At 38.5% G+C, this 22,422-nt stretch overlaps 1 protein-coding gene across 1 annotated transcript in view; it reads right to left on the bottom strand.

The window, feature by feature from the left end:
• The window catches only part of LOC126176184 (MAP kinase-activating death domain protein), a 545,775-nt gene that overhangs the window by 445,277 nt on the left and 78,076 nt on the right, over nucleotides 1–22,422 (bottom strand). The window contains exons 5-7 of the mRNA XM_049923326.1: nucleotides 15,086–15,100; nucleotides 8,297–8,438; nucleotides 2,096–2,254 (exon numbers count right to left, since the gene is read on the bottom strand). Coding sequence (XP_049779283.1) covers nucleotides 2,096–2,254; nucleotides 8,297–8,438; nucleotides 15,086–15,100 — 316 coding nt within the window. The remainder of the gene's footprint in view (nucleotides 1–2,095; nucleotides 2,255–8,296; nucleotides 8,439–15,085; nucleotides 15,101–22,422) is intronic.

Below are 22,422 nucleotides of genomic sequence, written 5' to 3'. Positions count from 1 at the left end.
GTAAGAATAAAGATTTGCAACATGATTTACTTTCAAAATGCAGCAAACGTATTTTTCTTGCCCAATGTTGACACTGCATTAATTCCGTGCTTCTTGTTGTTTACAGAAACAAAACAGTCTAAAGATAGATTTGTGACCAAAGTCATAAAAAACAGAAATCTTGCATAGTGCTCGGATATTCAGTCAGATGGTGTCATCTAATACCCAAGAACTATTCAAGATCTTCCTACACTGGAAAAACCTAAAATCACAAGCAGAAAGAGAAATGAATGAAATGTGTTAAAATAAAAAATAAAAATAAAAATCTGTTGTACCTTGTAAGAAACAAACAGCCCAATTAACAATTCACAAATTTTATGTAGGTGCTGTTGAAAAGCTTTTAGGTAATTTAGAAACTTCATTGTATAATTACAAACCTGTCATTATTCTTTATTTTAAAAAGCACTTTGCTCAGTTTTATGATCATCATCACCAAAGAAAATTCCACTGTGAAAAGTGCTTAATACAAGGCATCTTAAAAAGAAGAGACCCATATTCTTACAAGAGAGAATACTGGACAAAATCCCAAAAAGAGTCACATAAACACTTGTATGGAAAAAAATACTTGCTGAGATATGGACCACAATACTTGTGTCAAGAATATTTGGTACAAAAAGGTGGAAGCCATCTTTCTGCTGACATTCATTGCTCATTTTTTGTTTGTGATTGTATTTAATCCTCTGACTGTGATGATGTTGGCAGACAGAGCACTTATAAACTTGCATGCACAGGGGTGGCAGATATAGCACTTATAAACTTGCAGGCACAGGGGCATTTGTAACAAAGACAGGGGATCATGGTAGACTTCACACAGGTCACACACCAGATATGGCAGAATGAGTTAAAGATGATTCTGAAACAAGTGTATGAAGAAGTGGAAGCACAAATCATACTCTAAAGGGGTAACTGCATTGACCATTCCTTATAGTGTCAACAGGGGCTATCATAGTATCAAGTGATCCATATCTTAAAAATGTATTTGTTTATGAACATGTATTTAGAGAATCTTTCTTTCAGTTTGTGACAGTGTGCGATTTGCAGGGGGGGATGGGGGGGATTTCCCCCCCTCTGCATCAGACCATCCCCTCCTCTGGTTTTAGTTTATGCATCCCAACCTGGGATGTTTATTTCCCACGCACTGGAGTAAAACTTGACATATAATGTAAATTTGTGGCGCCGAACACAAAGTTTTTAATAAGTATTACTATTAATATGTTTCACTTTTCTATCATCAGAATAAGTACAACTTATCACAAATGTGCCTCTACGTTTTGAATTCCCCTCGTATATCTGTACCTGTATGTAGATTTTGTAAATAAGCTTTACCTATTATGTACTTTTAAAGATATAACAAGGGATGGCTTTTCTGATAGTGCATATGCGTCAATAGTGAGTTTCGGCTTTAACATCTCTTTATAAATAGCTGTTTAACCATGCGTAATCCCACAGTCCAAGCTAGTAACATATAATTCTACTAACCCCCTAAGACATCCCCCCCACTGGTAGAAGCACAAATCGCACCCTGGTTTGTGAGCAGCACTATCTCTGCTATCTCCTGTAAGAATATGGGGCACTTTTTTTTAAACAGACTGTATGTACTATGTATGATACTCAGCTAATGCTTATACAACTATAATCTATATCTAGTCTCAATAGAGTATTACTCAATAGATATGCATTTTTTGTAATTACATTTTCTTTTGGGACAGATAAGCTGAAGAATGTCTTAAGCCTGTCCAAAAATTGTTTGTCAAAACAACGAATAAGTATAGCTACATTATCATAGAATTCATAATTCTCACAGCCCCAGTAAAAATTAGACTCTTGAGACAGAAATGAAACATTAATCAACAGAATAGACACCCAGGGTACATTTCATGTTCTGAAAGTACCTTAAGTCAGTCACTGCAGCCAAGACAATGATGAAAATGAAAGCTAAAAAGTTATTCTAGACTGGTGCTTATAAACTTCATGGAAATTATTCAGGTGCAATTGCATGGTGCTTATAAATTGATACATTTTGTTGCACTGTCATTAATATTTCACAGCAACTTACCTTATTCTCAAGAAGTATGAGTGTAAGGACTTTCACACATATATCAACACCCAATAATTCTAATGGCAAATGCAATGGAAAGTCCACCAAGGAAAAGCGTGTGTGATCAGGAAGAGCAAATACGAGTGGTGGACGAACGCTTGGTGACAAGACTTCCACCTGTGAAAACAATATAAAGAAACAATCTGACAAATTTAATGTGAAATTGCAGTAGTTGACAGTATGTCAGTAAAATCATTTGAATAAGCATTACTCAATGTGTAATTATTTCAGTGCACTACAAAATTAGATGCCATACCACTGATGGAAGCAAAGGAGAAATAAAGTTGTGTGTGTCATCAGGTGAAATCAGTTATCTTCCTCACTATCACTATCATTTTACACACTCATACAGAACACACATAACACAACAGTTTATATGTTTAGTGTCTCAGACAGGAACACCACAACTTGCAAATAGAACAACTTCTGTCATTTTTATCTTGGACAAAGATGAATTATTTAAAAGCCATATATCACATCAAAAGCAGACTGCTTCTTATGGATTATTACTGTTCTAGTGTTTAGTACAGTAACTTCTGAGAAACACAATTAACCTTAAAAGAATGCAGAATATACTGTCAATATACTTATGAGTCTGAAGAATATCCATATTCACAAAAGAGAATAAGTTCAAACAGTACCCATGATTTCCATAACTGTGACATAAACTGTTCATACTGAGATTTACAGAACTGTGATGTATACTGTTTGAACCATTCAAGTTGTGTTCAAACACAGCCTTAGCCATAATAAAACACATCATGATACAGCATTCTCATGTAATTTACAACTAGGTAGTAACATAAATACTGGCTTTTGATGGTTTAACAGTCTCATTGATTTTCATAGTTTTCTGCTGTGTTGACAAGTTCCGTTCACATTATTTTGATTACTAGCCCATTCATTTTCTTCAGGTGGTCTTATGCACTTTTGTTTTATAGAGTTCAACCATAATTTGTGTACTGTGTGGAGTATAATCTTGAAATTAGTTGCAAAAGATCAATTTTGATTTACGTGCTCCAAGTTTCTATGGTAACATAATTAAGTAGTCCATGAAAATATGGATGCTGTAAAAGCTTATGAACAGGGATTGAGAATTCAATTCAAGGAAGGTTTGAAACCCAGTACTCAACTTATCAAAGCCTTAAGTCTAGAGCACATATATATTGAAGGTGTACACACACTACCCTTGTGTGAAACACTGCAGTCCACAGACAACTTTAGGGGTAAACACCATATGATCTATCTAGGTAATAAGTTGTAACTCTAAACAGACCTTGGATACTAATCAAGCAAATGCCTTGTTGCGTTCATGTTGCCAAGATTAATCTCACTGTGTTTGACACACTGTCTCTTGAGGATGCTTGCATGTTATCTCTACCATGTACTTTCACTATCAGTGTAGGACCATTGCCCACTTGCAAGGAACTGGGTGCTGCACAGAAAGCATTGGGGATTACATTTGATATTTTGATTTATGCAAGTAATGGTGCAAGTGTTAGCATAGAATAATAGTCATTATACTTAATCATGTCTAGGGCACTTAATACACATGTTGGTGAATTTTTGGATGCATGATTTTCTTGCTGGAGAAATACTTGTGTCTGTACTAGTTATTTAACTTGTGCTCCTGTACTTAAACATTCAGTCACTGTGCAGGGATATTTACAGGATTGCCTTAAGGTAATAATGCAACTACTATGTGAAAATAGTAGTTTGATACCTGTAAAAAATAAATAGCCCAGTTCAAGGGAGTTCTATATTTGGGTGCAAAAGTCTGTAACAGGGTGCTGATAGACAACAGGCAGAGAACTGAGAATTCCAGGATAATCAAAAACAAAGTACAAGAATACCTTATCTGCTGCTCCCATACTTCTGACAATACTAACTGAGAAACCCAGGGTAGTCCATCTCCTTCTCCCTCCTCTCTCTGCCCATGTTTTCTCCCCCTTTCTTTATCCACTTCCTCCTCCATCTCTATCTATCCATCAACCCCATCTTTAGGATGATGATGGGTTCTAACCTCATAGTGTTTCTTTCCAGATAGATAGTAACATGTGTACAAAGTTTGAATGAAATCGGTCTAGGGGCTTATGAGGAGAGGTTGAACATATGCATATGTCACATATATTGCACACATATGTCTCGTTCTCTGCTCCTTTACACCACATAACCAAGAAAGGGCATTAAATTTACCTGTGTCATTCAGCCACATGGCTTGATCTTATGTCACAAAACATGCTGACAAAATTATTGGCTTGCTGTGGTGCTTATTCTTGTACTTGGTTGATACAGTGAACATCACAAACAAGAGACAAATTGCACTTCATGCTTTTGAAAGCAGTCCATATCAACTAACCACATGAAATAAATACCAACAGGAAATTTTCAAACATTTTTATATCATGCCTTCTCATTCACAATCCCATTCCTAGTGATAAAGGAGAATCTTACTCCAGCAGTATTATTATGCAAATAAGAAGTTATGTGCAGCAAATTTGGTTAAATTGCTCTAGGAGTTCCTGAGTTGTGCTTCCATGTCATCCCCTTTCTTCCTTCCCACCCCTGCAGGATGTAGGTGATTCTTAACCCCAGAGTGCTTCTTTTCAGATTGTAAGTAGCCAGTAATCACTCAATTCTTTAAAGAACTGAACTATCCTGTATAAAACAGTTCCAGACTTCTGATTACTTTACAAATGGGTAAATGTATTAAATATTTGATGTTAGGCCTGTAAGCAACAAAAAGTTTATAAAAGGTTTGAAATTATGATCAAAATTTTTGGAAGTCACTAACTGCTCTCATTGTCAAACACGGAATGAGTACAGTCCAGGTAATTTTCACTCCGTTTTAAGAAAATATAGTTTTTCACACATCTCAGTGCTCTTGATGTCATATCTCCTGAACCATATGCAATGACAAGCAGATACATTCAGTGGTATATATGTATAGTGTCTGCAAAATGTGTTGTGGAAAGCATTAGTGCAAAAGAACTGATAAATTAAAATGCTTCTCAACTGCCTCTGTGGCTAATGTCACTAATGCTCGCTCATGCAGTGGTACTTGACCTGGGGGTCAGCCTGTTGGAATTCTGGTGGTGGAAAAAATTTTCACTGCCTGTATTTGGCCAGCAAGGGGAGGAGAAGTGTTGGTATGAAGTTTCTGATTACCAGACTTTGTGTCAATATCATTGTTTAAGTAACAAACCTCCATGTGTCATGAAGTGAAGGCATGTGACACTGTTGATGGTGATCCATCCGTCGGATGAGAACGTTAAGCTTGGCAGCCCCCTTGGTGCTACTTGTGTGGAGTAGGCTAAGTGCTGGCTGGCACAGGGTGTCACCCTGTCCCTTCTCTCATAATCATCATCATCATCCAACACAAACTCACTCTACACAACTTAGCTTGCCGAAGCCATTAGAGGTATTCCTGAATATTTACTCTGAAGACACTGTAAAAATTGTCAATCTCTGCAAAAGCTCTCTATTGGAGAAGTCTTTTATGCACAAAATGATGTATGCACAATCAATAACCCACAGAGAATGGTAAGGATCAAGGTGATGTTAAAATGGCGTATTTATATGTATCAGAAACACTTTGTGATGTTCCAAGAAGAACAGTCCTCCGTTCAAACCCATGAAACATGCTCTTATTATTCCTGAGATAACTCATGTGAGTGCAGAAAAAATAAGGATGTAATGAAGGTCATACATTTCTTTACTATTCCAAAGGATGTAGCAAGTTTCTACAGTGATATACTCTCTGCAAGTGGTGAAGAGTATCAAGATCATGACATTTCACAGAGTATTTATGAGGATGAAGGGATCCTTGAAGTTGTGTAGAAGAGAAAAAAGAAATATTATCTTAAAACTTTAATGTAAAAAACAGGCATGCAATATTCAAGTATCACTAATCTAGTCTGACCATAAAGCAAGTTTTAAAAAAGAAGACTGTTTTTCTACTCCAAGCAATTGACAAACAATAAAAACTTTGTATATATGCAAAGACTATCTTAAAATATATTCAGAACTGTACAAAAGTTGCTAAATATAAAATTTTTTTCCCTCTTAACTTGATTCTTAACTCTCCTGTAAAATTTTATTTCTTACATGAAGCGAGTTTTGCACAAATGGTCCTCAATTTTGCTCATACATTTACCGGTATATGGAGATACCGTATGCAAAATTTGTTGTGAATAGAGTTATTGGTAAAGAAGTAATAAATTATAAGATAAAAGGCTGGTGCAGCAGTTTTAGTGCACAAACAGCGAAAATGTAGCAATCAGTAAACTTTTTTCCTTTCATCATTTTATGGGTGCTGTGAGCAAGAAAAAGTTTCATAAAGTTTTGAAATTACATTTAAAGTTTGTTCCAAATAACTAAGTGCTCTTATTCTCAAATATTGGATGAATACAGTCTGTTTATTTGCACACCATCGTGTTATGCTTCTTTTTCATCTCTACTCCCAACCCCTTTGGGAGGTAGGGGTTCTTATCCCAACCATGTTTCTTTCAAGATAGCAAGTAACAGGTGTACGAAGTTTGGCTGAAATCAGCAGCTCAGGAGTAGTTGTTGACCACACGTATATACCTTTTTAAAAGGCAGTCAGATTTGGGCTCTAGGATGTAAATTCCTCTGGAACTAGTATGTGTATTATACAGATTTGGCATTTTCATAATATAAATCCTGACAGTGTTCTGTATAAATTTTCACATATGCTCTGTTTGAAGTGTAAGATAAAAAACAGGAGCTAAATTGTTTAAGAGGAGTAGTACGATCTTAACAGCCCCCTTTACCAACAGTGCAGTTGCTTTTTTCCTACCATACTTACATAAAGTAATACAGAAGTGATTCTCATAATTATTAATGTGAACAGATTAGCACTAGTTGTAACTTATTGTTAGCATACTTTTCAGATGTGGCCTGCAGTAGCTGCTTCTATCTCGATGTATAGTCTGACTCATCCCACATCCCTGAATTCTCTCCATCATGATGAGATTTCTTGAACATAATACGTGATTGACTGAATTTGACCTTGGAAAAAGTGTGCATATTTATCTTATTAACAAGGGCACTGTCTGCCCAGGCAGAGGAAAGAACCCATCAGCTGAAATTTTCAGTGTGTTCCCTACAGACCTTAAGTTTACAATGCGTGCCTTTCCAAAGAGACTCTCCATAAAGATTACCCAAGTCTTCATTCTGCCAGAATTTTTAAAAACAAGGAAACAAAGTATATTGATATTTTTCTGGTGTTTTCAGAATAGTTTTGTGGTTCTGTTGATATCTTGTGATACTGTTTCCATACACAAAGTAATTTCTTCAACTCAAAAAAAAAAAACAGAAGTTATTTTTTGTTATATTTGTCAGCACTTTTACTGTATGTTTGTGTAATTTCTGTTCACGAAAACAACTTCAGTGTTAAGTATTGCAGCTAATATCACAAAAAATTCTGGAGCAGAGGCAGTGTGAAAATTCCAAGATCTGACTCAGTATTACTGATTTTTACATATTTTCTTCAATAGCTGTAGTACTATTTCTTTTCACTGATTTTTATCATCAGTACAACAGCTGAAAGTCAGCTGACAGACATATTCTCTCACATTTCACAAGACATAATTTTCTTCACAGTTAAGGCCAAAGAAAATCAAGCAAATACCCACTTAAATTAATGCACAACAGGAAATACAGGTCAAGAAATCCATCAAGTTCATTCTTCTCTGTCATTTCCTATTAAGCTGCATGGTATTGCTTCTAAACACAGTTTTTGCACAGTAAAGAAATAACATAACTGGGAACTCTATGTCCATTTACCACTTGAAATAATGAATGGAGTACTAAGTGAAAAAAGTATTTGAATATGATATCACCTGTTTGCAAGGGGACATTAGAAATTGGATGCAATTTGAATATAATGTCAAACCATGACTTTATGCTTTACATATGAATATTAAAGCCCGTAAGCTCTTTATCAATCAGGGAAATAACATATGCCTTATTGTATGATTCTTTAGTCAGTAAACTTATTTCTATTTCTCTTTCCAATTTGCAACTTATATTTCTACTGCATTTTGCACCGCTTCTGGTTTTAAGACAGCTCTCCCTCATGTATTTCTTTAGTTTTATTTATTTATTTAATCTGAAATAAATATAGCACATGCTTACCTCCACTCTTGTCTTCCCAGGTACTGGAACTGGTGCACTCAGTAACCGCAGGATCCATGTTTCAATTTCACGTACATCATGTAAAACAATAGATGGAGTACCATCATAGGCCCTACCAGTCAGCACACTCCACACCGAATCCCTACCAAAATCATAACAATGGTAGTGAATAAAATGATGTGCCACAACACAGAGCAAGCTAAGAAAGAATCATGGTGGTTGTTTGAAAGCTGAACATCAGGCTAAAAAATGAAGCTAAAAATTTACCATGATCCACTTGCAGTTTAGATACTGAATGGGTCAAACAGTTTACAAATGTACAAATAATACTAATTAAATATTACTGAAGAAAAAACTGCAACCAGCCACATTCTTTCCACAGTGAAATAAACCATTTATTCAGAAAATGTGGCTGGTTGAGCATTGCTTCAGCAATATTTATGAAAACAACTGCAGTGTCTTGAATCATTATGGCTCAAATAATAAATGAGAAATTAATACAGAGTGATGGGCAACATAAACCTCTGAAGTCCTAAGTAAGTAAATCTCATCCACAAATTAACACAATAGGGATAAGCTTATAGTAAGAAACAGAAAATCAGGTAAGCTAGTTTAACTACAAACAGTAGAAAACCCAGCTTGGAACATCAACAATGTTATGAAAAGGACAAATTTCTACTCACTGTAAAGATGACAGCGTGAGTTGCAGGCACAACAAAAGACTGTTATGTACAGGTTTTGGACAAAAGCTTCTATGTAATAGTGTTTTCATTGTGCCTGTCTGAAACTTAAAGTGTCATCTTTATGGTGATTAGCAGTCTATCCTTTTCATAATATTGTTCACATATCAAATACAGTACTTGAAATCTTGTCCCTAGAAATATTTATTTAATTTTATCAATAAAGAAAATGGAGACATATTGTCAACAGTAAATAAATTCACCCCATCTGAAGCCAAATGCACTAGTTTCATGTTTGATGAATGAACTATACAGATGATACAATACACTACAATAAACCAATACCACATGTAAAATTATCACACAGAAACTAAAATATAATGAGCTATCTTGAACAGAATGAATTCCTCAATGCCAACCAGCATGGATTTCAAAAACATTGATCATGTGAAACCCAACTCGCACTTTTCTCACAAGACATACTGAAAGCTTTGGATCAAGACCATCAGGTAGATGCTGTATTTCTTGATTTCCAAAAAGCATTTGACTCAGCAACACACCTATGCTTATTTTCAAAAGTATGATCATATGGGATATCAAGAGAAATTTGTGACTGGATTGGGGAATTTTTGGTAGGGAGGATGCAGCATATTATCTTGGATGGAGAGTCATCATGAGATGTAGAAGTAACTTCAGGTGTGACCCAGGGAAGTGTGTTGGGACCATTGCTGTTCATCTTGTGTATTAATGATCTTGCAGACAATATTAATAGTAAAATGAGGCTTTTTGCAGATGATGCAGTTATCTATAATGAAGTACTACCTAAAAGAAGCTGCATAAACATTGTCAGATTTTGACTGGATTTCAGAGTGGTGCAAAGATTGGCAACTTTAAATGCTCAGAAATGCACAATTGTGCACTTCACAAAACAAAACAAAAAAAATATATATATTATCCTAGTGGTAGCACTTTGTAGGAATTTGAAATGGAATGATCACATAGGTTCAGTCATGGGTAAAGCAGGTGGCAGCCTTTGGTTTATTGGTAGGATATTGGGGAAGTGCAACCAATCTACAAAGGAGATTGCTTACAAATCACTCATACGACCAGTTCTATAATACTATCAAGTGTTTGGGATCTGTACCAGATAGGACTAACAGTGGATATTGAACGTTTACAGAGAAGTGCAGCACGAATGGCCACAGGTTTCTTTCTTCCATGGGAGAGTGTCATAGAGATACTGAAGAAACTGAACTGGAAGACTCTTGAAGATAGATGTAAAGTATCCTGAGAAAGTTTATTAACAAAGTTTCAAGAACCGGCTTTAAATGGTTACTCACGGAATATACTACAACCCGCTACATATTGTTCACATAGCGGTCATGAGGATAAGTTTAGAATAATTACACAGAGGCATTCAAACAATCATTCTTCCTATGCTCTCCAAACATGACTGGAACAGGAAGAAACTCTAATAACTGGTACAATTGGATGCACCCTCTGCCATGCACTTCATTGTGGTTTGCAGAGTGTAGATATAGATGTAGATTATAATCAGTTTCTCCACCATGTTTCAGCACTGCATACAAATGTTTTTATTTTATCTTTATTTTTCAATTCCACTCTGTGAAAATCAGCAACACTGTTAGTGACAATGCATGGTCTTCCTGTGCTGGAAATGGGTATGAGATTTTTATTATTTCACAATATGATATGTATTTTCCATGTGACAATTCAAATTATGTAGAGGTTTCAATTTTTACTTAAAAGTTAAAGTATGAGATGGTCAAAAAGGGTAAAGTGAAAGGTAGATGTAATGCTGTTGGTAAGTACAGAACATCTGTAACTATTCTAGTAATCAGCTTCATCTCCAGACAATACAAAGAAATAATGTTTTACTACTACTGAATGCCATTATGAATTATGTACATCTACATCTATATCTACATCTACATGGTTGCTCTGCAATTCACACTTAAGTGCCAGGCAGAGGGTTCAGCGAACCATTTTCATACTACTTCTCTACCATTCAACTCTCGAATGGCGCTTGGGAAAAAGGAACACCTAAATCTTTCCGTTCGAGCTCTGATTTCTCTTATTTTATTATGGTCATCATTTCTCCCTACACAGGTGGGTGTCAACAAAATATTTACACATTCGGAAGAGAAAGTTGGTGATTGAAATTTTGTAAATAGATCTCGCCACAAAGAAAACCACCTTTGTTTCAGTGACTGACACTGGAAGTCGCTTATCATATTAGTGACACTCTAACTCCTATTGTGTGATAACACGAAATGAACTGCCCTTCTTTGCACTTTTTCAATGTCCTCCATCAATTGTACCTGGTAAGGATCCCATATTCCACAGAAATATACCAGCACAAGACGTACAAGTGTAATGTAGGCTGTCTCTGTAGTGGGTTTGTCCCATCTTCTAAGTGTTCTGCCAACAAAACGCAGTCTTTGTTTCGCCTTCCCCACTATATTATCTATGTGGTCTTTCCAATTTAAGTTGCCTGTAATTGTAATTCCTAGGTATTTAGATGAACTGACAGCCCTTAGATTTGTGTGATTTATCGTATACCTAAAATTTATCTGATTTGTTTTAGTACCCATGTGGATGACCTCGCACTTTTCTTTGTTTTTCAGAAATTCTATCTAGAGCATTTTGTAATTGGAATTGATCATCTGATGATTTTACTAAGTGGTAAATTACAGCATCATCTGCAAACAATCTAAGGGGGCTGCTCAGATTATCACCTAGATCATTTATAAAAATCAGGAACAGCAGGGGGCCTACGACACTACCTTGTGGAACGCCAGATATCACTTCTGTTCTACTCGATGATTTACCATCTACCACTACGAACTGTGACCTCTCTGAGAGGAAATCACGAATCCAGTCACACAACTGAGACGATACCCCATATGCACGCAATTTGATTAATAGTCACTTGTGAGGAATGGTATCAAAAGCCTTCTGGAAATCTAGGAATATGGAATCGATCTGAGATCCCTTGTCCACAGTACTCATTACTTCATAGGAATAAAGAACTAGCTGTGTAGTGCAAGAGTGATATTTTCTGAATCCGTGTTGGTTATGTATCAATAAGCCATTTTCTTCAAGGTGATTCATAATGTTCAAGTACAGTATATGCTCCAAAATCCTACCGCAAATTGAGGTCAGTGGTATGGGTCTGTAATTCAGTGGGTTACTCCTATTTCCTTTCTTGAATATTGGTGTGACCTGTACTACTTTCCAGTCTTTAGGAACAGACCTTTCGTCAAGTCAGCGGTTGTATATGATTGCTAAGAAAGGTGCTATTGTGTCTGCATACTCTGAGAGGAACCTGGTTTCGAATTCTGGAATATTTACTTCATCTTCTTTCGTGAAGGAATGATGGAAAACCATATTTAGTAACTCCGAATTTGTGGCACCATCATCGGTAACATTTCCATTGCTATCGCACAGTGATGGTATTGACAGTTTTTTGTCACTGGTGTACTTTACATACGACCAGAATTTCTTTGGGTTTTCTACCATATTTTGAGACAATATTTCATTGTGGAAACTATTAAAAGCATCTCGCAAAGACGTCCGCACTAAATTTCAAGCTTCCTTCAAACTTAGCCCAGTCTTGGGGATTTTGCTTTCTTCTGAATTTGGTATGCTTCTTTCATTGCTTCTGTGACAGTGTTCTGACATGTTTTATGTACCATGGTCGATCATTCCCATCTCTTATTAACTTATGTGGTATGAATCTATCAATTGCTGTCAATACTGTATCTATGAATTTGAGTCATGTCTTAGGAAGACATCAAGCGAATTTTTATCTGCTGTTTTAAATAGATGAATTTTGTGTTTATTTTTAGTGGTTTTGGTTGATATGGTTTTAAGCCTTGCTACAATGACCTTGTGTTCACTAATCCCTGTATCCATCATGACGCTCTCTATTAGATCAGGATTATTTGTGGCTAAGAGGTCAAGTGTGTTTTCACAACCAATTACAATTCGTGTGGGCTTATGAACTAATTGTTCAAAGTAATTCTCAGAGAAAGCATTTAGTACAATTTCGGAAGATGTTTTCTGTCTACCACCGGCTTTGAACATGTATTTTCGCCAACAAATCTAGGTAGATTGAAGTCTCCAACAATTGTAACTGTATGAGTGGGGTACTTATTTGTAATGAGATTCAAGTTTTCTTTGAAGCGTTCAGCTATTATATCATCTGAGTCAGGGGTCGGTAGAAGGAGCCAATTATTATTTTGGTATAATTGTTGAGTATAATGTCTACCCATTGTAATTCGCAGGAACTTTCTACTTTAACTTCACTACAAAATAAACTACTACCAACAGACACAAACACACCACCACCTACTTTATTTAATCTATCCTTTCTTAACATGGTTTGTGCCTCTGTAAAAATTTCGGGAGAAATTATCTCCAGTTTTAGCCAACTTTCTGTTCCTACAACAATTTCAGCTTCAGTGCTTTCTATCAGCGCTTGAAGCTCTGGTACTTTTTCAACACAGTTACGACAATTTACAACTACACTCCTGGAAATGGAAAAAAGAACACATTGACACCGGTGTGTCAGACCCACCATACTTGCTCCGGGCACTGCGAGAGGGCTGTACAAGCAATGATCACACGCTCGGCACAGCGGACACACCAGGAACTGCGGTGTTGGCATTCGAATGGCGCTAGCTGCGCAGAATTTTTGCACCGCCGCCGTCAGTGTCAGCCAGTTTGCCGTGGCATACGGAGCTCCATCGCAGTCTTTAACACTGGTAGCATGCCGCGACAGGGTGGACGTGAACCGTATGTGCAGCAGACGGACTTTGAGCGAGGGCGTATAGTGGGCATGCGGGAGGCCGGGTGGACGTACCGCCGAATTGCTCAACACGTGGGGCGTGAGGTCTCCACAGTACATCGATGTTGTCGCCAGTGGTCGGCGGAAGGTGCACATGCCTGTCGACCTGGGACCGGATCGCAGCGACGCACGGATGCACGCCAAGATCGTAGGATCCTACGCAGTGCCTTAGGGGACCGCACCGCCACTTCCCAGCAAATTAGGGACACTGTTGCTCCTGGGGTATCGGTGAGGACCATTCGCAACCATCTCCATGAAGCTGGGCTACGGTCCCGCACACCGTTAGGCCGTCTTCCGCTCACGCCCCAACATCGTGCAGCCCGCCTCCAGTGGTGTCGCGACAGGCGTGAATGGAGGGACGAATGGAGACGTGTCGTCTTCAGCGATGAGAGTCGCTTCTACCTTGGTGCCAATGATGGTCGTATGCGTGTTTGGCGCCGTGCAGGTGAGCGCCACAATCAGGACTGCAACGACCGAGGCACACAGGGCCAACACCTGGCATCATGGTGTGGGGAGCAATCTCCTACACTGGCCGTACACCACTGGTGGTCGTCGAGGGGACACTGAATAGTGCACGGTACATCCAAACCGTCATCGAACCCATCGTTCTACCATTCCTAGACCGGCAAGGGAACTTGCTGTTCCAACAGGACAATGCACGTCCGCATGTATCCCGTGCCACCCAACGTGCTCTAGAAGGTGTAAGTCAACTACCCTGGCCAGCAAGATCTCCGGATCTGTCCCCCATTGAGCATGTTTGGGACTGGATGAAGCGTCGTCTCACGCGGTCTGCACGTCCAGCACGAACGCTGGTCCAACTGAGGCACCAGGTGGAAATGGCACGGCAAGCCGTTCCACAGGACTACATCCAGCATCTCTACGATCATCTCCATGGGAGAATAGCAGCCTGCATTGCTGCGAAAGGTGGATATACACTGTACTAGTGCCGACATTGTGCATGCTCTGTTGCCTGTGTCTATGTGCCTGTGGTTCTGTCAGTGTGATCATGTGATGTATCTGACCCCAGGAATGTGTCAATAAAGTTTCCCCTTCCTGGGACAATGAATTCATGGTGTTCTTATTTCAATTTCCAGGAGTGTATAATACCAACTGTTGCTTGGTCGAATCTCATCATTTCTTTGCCCTGTACCCTTTGAGATTGGAGCCCTTTTTGATCTTTCCCAAGACTGTTTAACCTAAAAAACCGCCCAGTCCATGCCACACAGTCCCTGCTACCCCCGTAGTGGCCTCCTGTGTGTAGTGGACACCTGACCTATTTAGCGGAACCCGAAACCCCACCACCCTATGGCTCAAGTCGAAGAACCTGTAGCCTACATGATTGCAGAAGTGTCTGAGCCTCTGATTCAGACCCTCCACTCGGCTCTATACCAAAGGTCTGCAACCAGATGGACCCCTTCCACATCTTGGATGGCTCCCCCTCCCCCGGGTGTGCACACGGAGTGAACATTGGCTTTCTTCCCATCCTTAGCTGCCATATCCCTAAGGGGCTCCATCACCCCCCTAATGCTCCCAATGACAAGTAATACCACCCTCTGCACTTGTCCGGACCTCTCAGAAAGACTGGCCACTGCTGCAACAGGAGAGGCCGTCCTTGCTGGCTCAGAAGTCCTTTCAGCAGTGAGCAGCACCTCAAACCTGTTACGGAGGTGTAAGGGTACAGCCTTGTGGCCAGCACCAACTTTCGCATTCCATCCAGGGATTCGCAACCCCTCCACGGTTAGCCAGTTACCATCAGGCAAGTGTCGACCTGCAGGAACACCCAAATCTGAGGGCGCAGTGGCATCAGAGATGCCAGGCAATGCTACAGGTTCCAGAGGCACCACAGTCCTCACCTCGGGTGTCCCAATGTTACCGTGGCCCAGGGCAACAGCCTGGAGCCTGTCGACCACGGCCAACACAGCTTCCAGCTATTTACAGATGGTGGCCAGTTCCCCCTGAATCCGTACACAACAGGTGCAGTCCCTATCCGTCCCCAACAATTTTTTTCTTCTCTTTTATCTCACAAGCCATTCAAAACAAACAGATGACTGGTGACTACGCAAATTACACTATACGGGAACTAAAACGCGATGCTACAACTCTCAAATACTATAATACGCCCAAAATTTGTGAATTAAACTATGCAAGTACCCAAAAACATGCAAAGAAATTAAGAATTAAATTATGAAGCAAATAAGTGGGCTAAGAGTACGACTTGCTGCTGACTGCTGCTTATCCGATGGCAGCAGGTAGCTCTCTGGCTGTTACCAACCGACACTGGCCATTCAAAACAAAAACAGATGACTGTCGACTATGCGAATTTACACTATTCAGGTGCTAAAATGTGATGCTATAACTCTCAAATACTATAATACACCCAAAATAGGCATACAATGGGCAGCTGCACAATAATATAATGATAGACAAAGACAAATTACTTAGTGTATGTTACAAAATATGTCACAGTATTGTCCCTATGGCAAATACAACAGAAATATGAACAAATGTAATAAGAGCAGACAGTGTAAAACAGTTTCAATCATCTGGTTATTAACTCCCTGTTTTAACTTTTTAGGCCTCCCAGTTCAACAGGCTGTAAAACAGTGCTGTGAGATAGGAACCCTCAAAATAAAAAGTTGATGTCATTATAGCCACAGATTATTACTTAGAGAAATGTCTTATTGTTTAGAGAGATACAAGCTGAATAAAAAATTTTGGTCAGTTAAAACTTTCCTCAGAAAGTACTGGTCTCACAGCAATACAGGAGAGATACTGACAAATATACAGAGAACAGAGAGAAGCTAATGTAAAGTTACAATTTTGAAATTCATTCAAAGTGTGAGATGAGGCACTAAACTTGTAATTGCACTGTCATAAAAGATAGGTATACTAGGTGGAGGAGAAAAGTAATGAAACTGACTTTTTATCTACTAAAGTTTTTTTAACAACGTTATTGTCCCTCTCAAAGTAGTTCCCTCCGGCAGTGATACACTGGTAGAGTCGTTGTTCCCAGTCTTGGTATCAGTGCCGAAAGGCTTCAACTGGTAAGACATTTAACATGTCAGCCACATTCTTTTGAATGTGCTCAAGGGTCTCAAAATGACATCCTTTTAAACATTTCTCAATTTTGGGAAAAGGAAAAAGTCACAAGGACTCAGATACACCAATGCCTTTTGAGGTCAAAATTTCTGTGATGGAAATGGGAGATGAACACATCAGTCTATGTAATCAGAACAACACAGTGTTGCCAGATCACTTGCAGTGTTATCAGTCTCGTTACTTTTCTCATACGCCTTGTATGAGCTCAAATCCTTGTTTGGACCCAATTTAAAACTTTCATAAATGATGAATGCTGCATACACTATCCTAAGTGTATAACTCTAATCACAGGCCAAATATATTAACACAGAATAGTCATCTTTACATGCTGACCAAAAAATATTGGACTGCAAGTTCATTTAAAAATTGTATTATGTGTCTTGAATGAGACTTAATTATGGGGGAATTTGTTTTTATAGCGTAATAGTGGTCCAACCAAAGAAACAATGACTAACAAACAAATAACACCAAAAGCTGTTGAACTTGTCTAACCCTTTCAAGTTCAATCAAACCTAAACAAATTAGATATTGTAGACAAAATCTATTATAGTGGAATTTGATCTATATAATTAACAGTTACCTTGTCATTGATGTTTGAACTGTTGACATCAACTACAAATTAAGTCACATAAATCATATTTCCAACTACAGTCAGGTGCAGAAACGCTTTTTGCAAGTAAGTGTGATTACTGGTTGTGGGCATCTAACAGGTATAATAAACTGTCTAGACATAAGGAACAGAATCATTATTTTCATGCTGGACAAAAAGTGAGTTAATAGCACATACAAATGTTCATATGAGTAATATAGTTTTAGACATAAAATGTTACATTGTATAGCATATGGTAATAAAAATTCAATTTATTTTTACTGATGATACAGTTTGAAGCCTACCTCACAACTTAGACAGTAGTAGCATGCTCATGACATTTACTCTGTCAAGTGCACACTCTACACACCACAGTGTATTGGTTAAAAATAACAGACGGTAATATATTTAACATGGAGCTTAGTTCACTGAAAGATAGCTCTTTACTCTTCTGGTGGAAAAGTATTATTATTTGGAAGAAAAATTCGTTGAGGACAGTTTCCCAATGTGAAAACACAAACACACACAACACACACATTATAAAAAAGGATGTAAGAATAAATGTACGTATGTATGTATGTATGTATGTATCTGTATATTGTGTATGTGTGTATGTTCCACATCTTCTACACCACTGGACTGATTTCAACTAAACTCGGTACACATATCACTCAGTGTCAGGAAAGAACTGTTGTGAGGGTAAGAAACACATATCTATCAAAGTGGTGGAGGTCAAGTTGCAAAAGAAGTGCAGACCATAACGCACAAATACGCACAAATTATTCATGCATTATTTGAGAATGAGAATGCTTACTGGCTTGCAATAACCTTTACACATTATTTCAAACTGTTACAAAACTTTTTCTTTCTAATAAGTCCCACAAAATAATGAAAGGAGAATTGTTTATTGTTTACTACATTTTCGCTGTTCAGGCATGACATTTTGATCTAATTCTTTACTACCAACTGTAATCACAACACATTTTTCAGACTATTGGCATACACCACTCAATGTATCAGCAAAATTATGTGTATGTGTGACACATAATTCAAGAGGTATGATGTAATAAACACTGAGATAGATGAAAAACTGCTGCATCATGCATGATGTTTAAATTTTTTACTCCTTTCTTACTAACTCTAATCATGATACATTTCACAGACAGTATTCATATATACTGCTAAATGTGTGCACAAAATTCTATCACTGTATGGCACATTGTTCAGGAGGTACAATATCATCAACATTGATCTGCATGAAAACAAAACTGCAGTTCAAAATTTGCTAGAGATACACATGAACTATGTGCACAAATATATGTGAGATAGGTTAAACATTTTAAAAACATGTGACTTGTGCACACACAGAGCAAAGCCGCAGGTAAAAAGTCCCCCTAAACCCCTGGATCTATCTCAATATGCCACTTAGTACATGGAAAAGAAAATACGGTTTGGGTAAGAATTCAGCCATCTCCTATTGCGGTGATAGTGATAAACATGGAGAGAGCAGGGGTTAGGAGATGGACAGACAATGAGTGGGAAGGAGGAGATGGACACAGATAGGGTCTAGGAGATGGACACAGATAAGGTGAAGGAGGAGATGGACAGAAAAAGAGGAAAGGAGAAATGGACAGAGAGAGGGGCAGGAGGGATGGATACAGAAATGAAAGAGGAGGAGAAAGACAGAGAAGATGAGGAAGAAGAACTGGACAGAGGAAGGGCAGGAGGAAGAGGTGGACAGATAGAAGAGGAGGAGGAAATGGATAGATAAAGGGAAGAGATGGACTGAGAAAGGGAAGAGATGGCCAGAGAAAGGGGAAAGGAGGAGATGAAAAGAGAAAGACAAAGAGGGTGAGATGGATAGGGAGAGATGGGGGAGGAGGAAATGGATGGAGAGAGGGGGACAAGGAGATGGACACAGAGAACGGGGAGGAGGAGATGGACACAGAGAAGATTGAATACATACACACAAATCAAAATGTTTGAAAACTGTATGTAATGTGATGAATAAATTACATTTTACATTTTATGCTTTCTTCTCCATAGCAGGTAAGAGCTCTACATAATGAAAGCTACCTTGTATCCTAAACTTATTCCAGGTTTCTATCATCTTATTCCCTATCCATGCCTGAACAAGTTTTTGTCTAACAGATAGAGACTTCATACAATTGCCAGTTACTTAAATGTAAAACAGACGTTCATTGTGTGAACTCATTTTGAGGTGTAACATGTCCTTTTTAGAATGAGATGTGCCATGTCCTCAACTGCATGGCTGATGAAAGATGTTCGTGGGTTAAGGTAATTAGTAAGTAGGCAGCAACCCACTTTTTGCAGGTTTCTGATAATTTGTGCAGATCAGAGCTGTACCAATCCTTCGTTATCAGCAATGACAGCTTTGGACTGGCGCTTCTACCTGCTCAGTGGAGATGTATCCTCCACGGGGCCACAAGTGAAAGGCAAGTAGTGCACGTGACCTCCATCACATCAAAGAAATGATCGCTGAAAGACAACTGATGTTCAGATTTTACTATAAAATTGATCAGAGTCTCTTCTGGGACACACTCATTCAAACATCTAGCCGGGGTTTTACACCTATGTAGTCTATCAATAAGAAGAAGTTAGGATTGTATGTTCTAGGAAATATGAAGTTGAATTTCCTTGTGTGTGTTATTTGACTAGACAATAAAAAAAGTCTTTTTCAGCATCATCGAGGCTGTGGATCGAAGTCCATGGAGAAGAAGCTGGTTCACAGATCAAGGGTACTGCATAACAGGACCCTTGCAGCACTGATACTGTACAGTGACCAACAGATAACGTAAGAGAACTGGAAAAACCAGTAAATTACAAGAGTTGCATATCGACTAATGGACTGTTTCAATGTCCACTCCTATCACCCCCAATGGGAAAATAAACCACAAAATGCCAATTACTGTAATTTTAGAACGATCTGTTTTGGCTGTCATAATTGTTTTTCAAAGAGTTAAACAATGGGAAAGTACTTGATACGAGTGATCAATGTGTGACTTTCCATTACTGTAATCTCTGATTTTATTAGACTCTGACTGCAAAGCTTGACATTTCACCAACTTACATGTTTGATATGTTGTTGTTGTGGTCTTCAGTCCTGAGACTGGTTTGATGCAGCTCTCCATGCTACCCTATCCTGTGCAAGCTTCTTCATCTCCCAGTACTTACTCCAACCCACATCCTTCTGAATCTGCTTAGTGTATTCATCTCTTGGTCTCCCTCTACGATTTTTACCCTCCACGCTGCCCTCCAATGTTAAATTTGTGATCCCTTGATGCCTCAGAACATGTCCTACTAACCGGTTGTTTGAAATTGAAATAGTGACTTCTATTTTGCCAATTCACTTGTAAAAAACTACACAGCTGTTTCTTTCAAATACCACCTTACGTTTCTTCAGTTTCCACGTAACTGACAGTTTTGGATTATATCTTCTATTGTTACATCACAATCCATAACTTAGAAACAGGTTTGTCACAGCTACAAAGTAATAGAAAATGCTCATATGCTTTGTTCGAGTAGGTTTCGATCAGATGTAAAACAAAATCCAGATCCATCTCCCATCTCTGCCTTTTCCCCTGACTTGCCACAGTTGATTTTTATTTTGAGTTCCATATACTGTATACCTCCGTATTCAAGACGAGGTTTTTCCACAAACTTTCATGCCCAGAAGTCGGGGGTCATTTTACATTCACAGCACATCATGCAGAGTTTTTCTTTTCTTTACCAAATACAACCTCAAGCTTTCAGTAATCTTTAACTCTACTCTGTGGCATACCTACTGCTTTAACCGTGAATGTATGGTGTGCTTTGAGCATTGTTGTTCAATAGCAGGAAGTGTTTGTCACAACAATTTTTTCTTTTATCTGTTGCTGTTTGACTTCAGAGATCCCCCTTCTAAAATGTGTAATTAAATATTTAATGGAACATCATAGTTCAACATCAAATTTTTCAACACGATGCATGCATTACCATGGTAGAAATTTGAAAATTGTGGTTGTTGGCATGCAAAAGCAACAAACAATTGTGTGGCTTCGAGGAAGTATGAAGTCACAGAAGCTAATGTTTGGAGATGGCGAATAGACAAAGGATATCTGAAAAATGCAAAGCCAATTAGGAAAGCTTTCTGTGGCCCACATGGTAGATGTTTCAAAAATACTTGAATGCAAGTAGTGGCATTTTTTCACAAGAAACTTAAAGAAGGAATAGCAGTTTCCCATGACATCATACGAAAATTTGGTTGAATTGTGAATTGGTACAGGAACATTGTGTCCAACTTTAAGCCAGCTCTAGGTGGTGCACAAGCATCATGCGACACAATGGACTTGTGCTGTGATGTTGAACATCCCTTTCTCTGCATCTTCCAGCATCACATCTAAAAAAGTTAGTTGATATCAGTGAAGCATTAGGAGATTGAGAAAAGAACATGCTTACCTCTTATGGCAAATTGGAAACACTGACAAGAATCCTGTTCACTTTGGTATGCGATCCAGTACCAAGGTTGAAGAGGAAGGGGCAATGAGACATCACAAAGGAACAAAGATGTGACCCTGTATCACCCTCAATTGTAAAATTATGCCAAAGGGAAAGTGCCACCTGGTGCCATATTTTGTTGCAACTGAAAAGGATAGATTGTTATACGAGGTGCATTCAAGTTCTAAGGCTTCCGATTTTTTAATGACTGACTTTTAGTCAGACCAGCTGCAAGACCTGACCTACTAACTCCTACCATAGTCCACTCACTCACAGGCATTTCATACCCAATAAAAGGCAGGGCCATGTGTGAAAGCATGCATGTTATATAATAGTTATGCTACAATCACTGTATAGCATTCTGCGTGGACATGACAAGTAACCAACT

The sequence above is a fragment of the Schistocerca cancellata genome, chromosome 3, assembly GCF_023864275.1.
Source record: "Schistocerca cancellata isolate TAMUIC-IGC-003103 chromosome 3, iqSchCanc2.1, whole genome shotgun sequence".
NCBI classification, from domain to species: Eukaryota; Metazoa; Arthropoda; class Insecta; order Orthoptera; family Acrididae; genus Schistocerca; species Schistocerca cancellata.
Note: the sequence above shows the minus strand (reverse complement) of the source record. Positions and strands in the feature narration are given on the sequence as shown.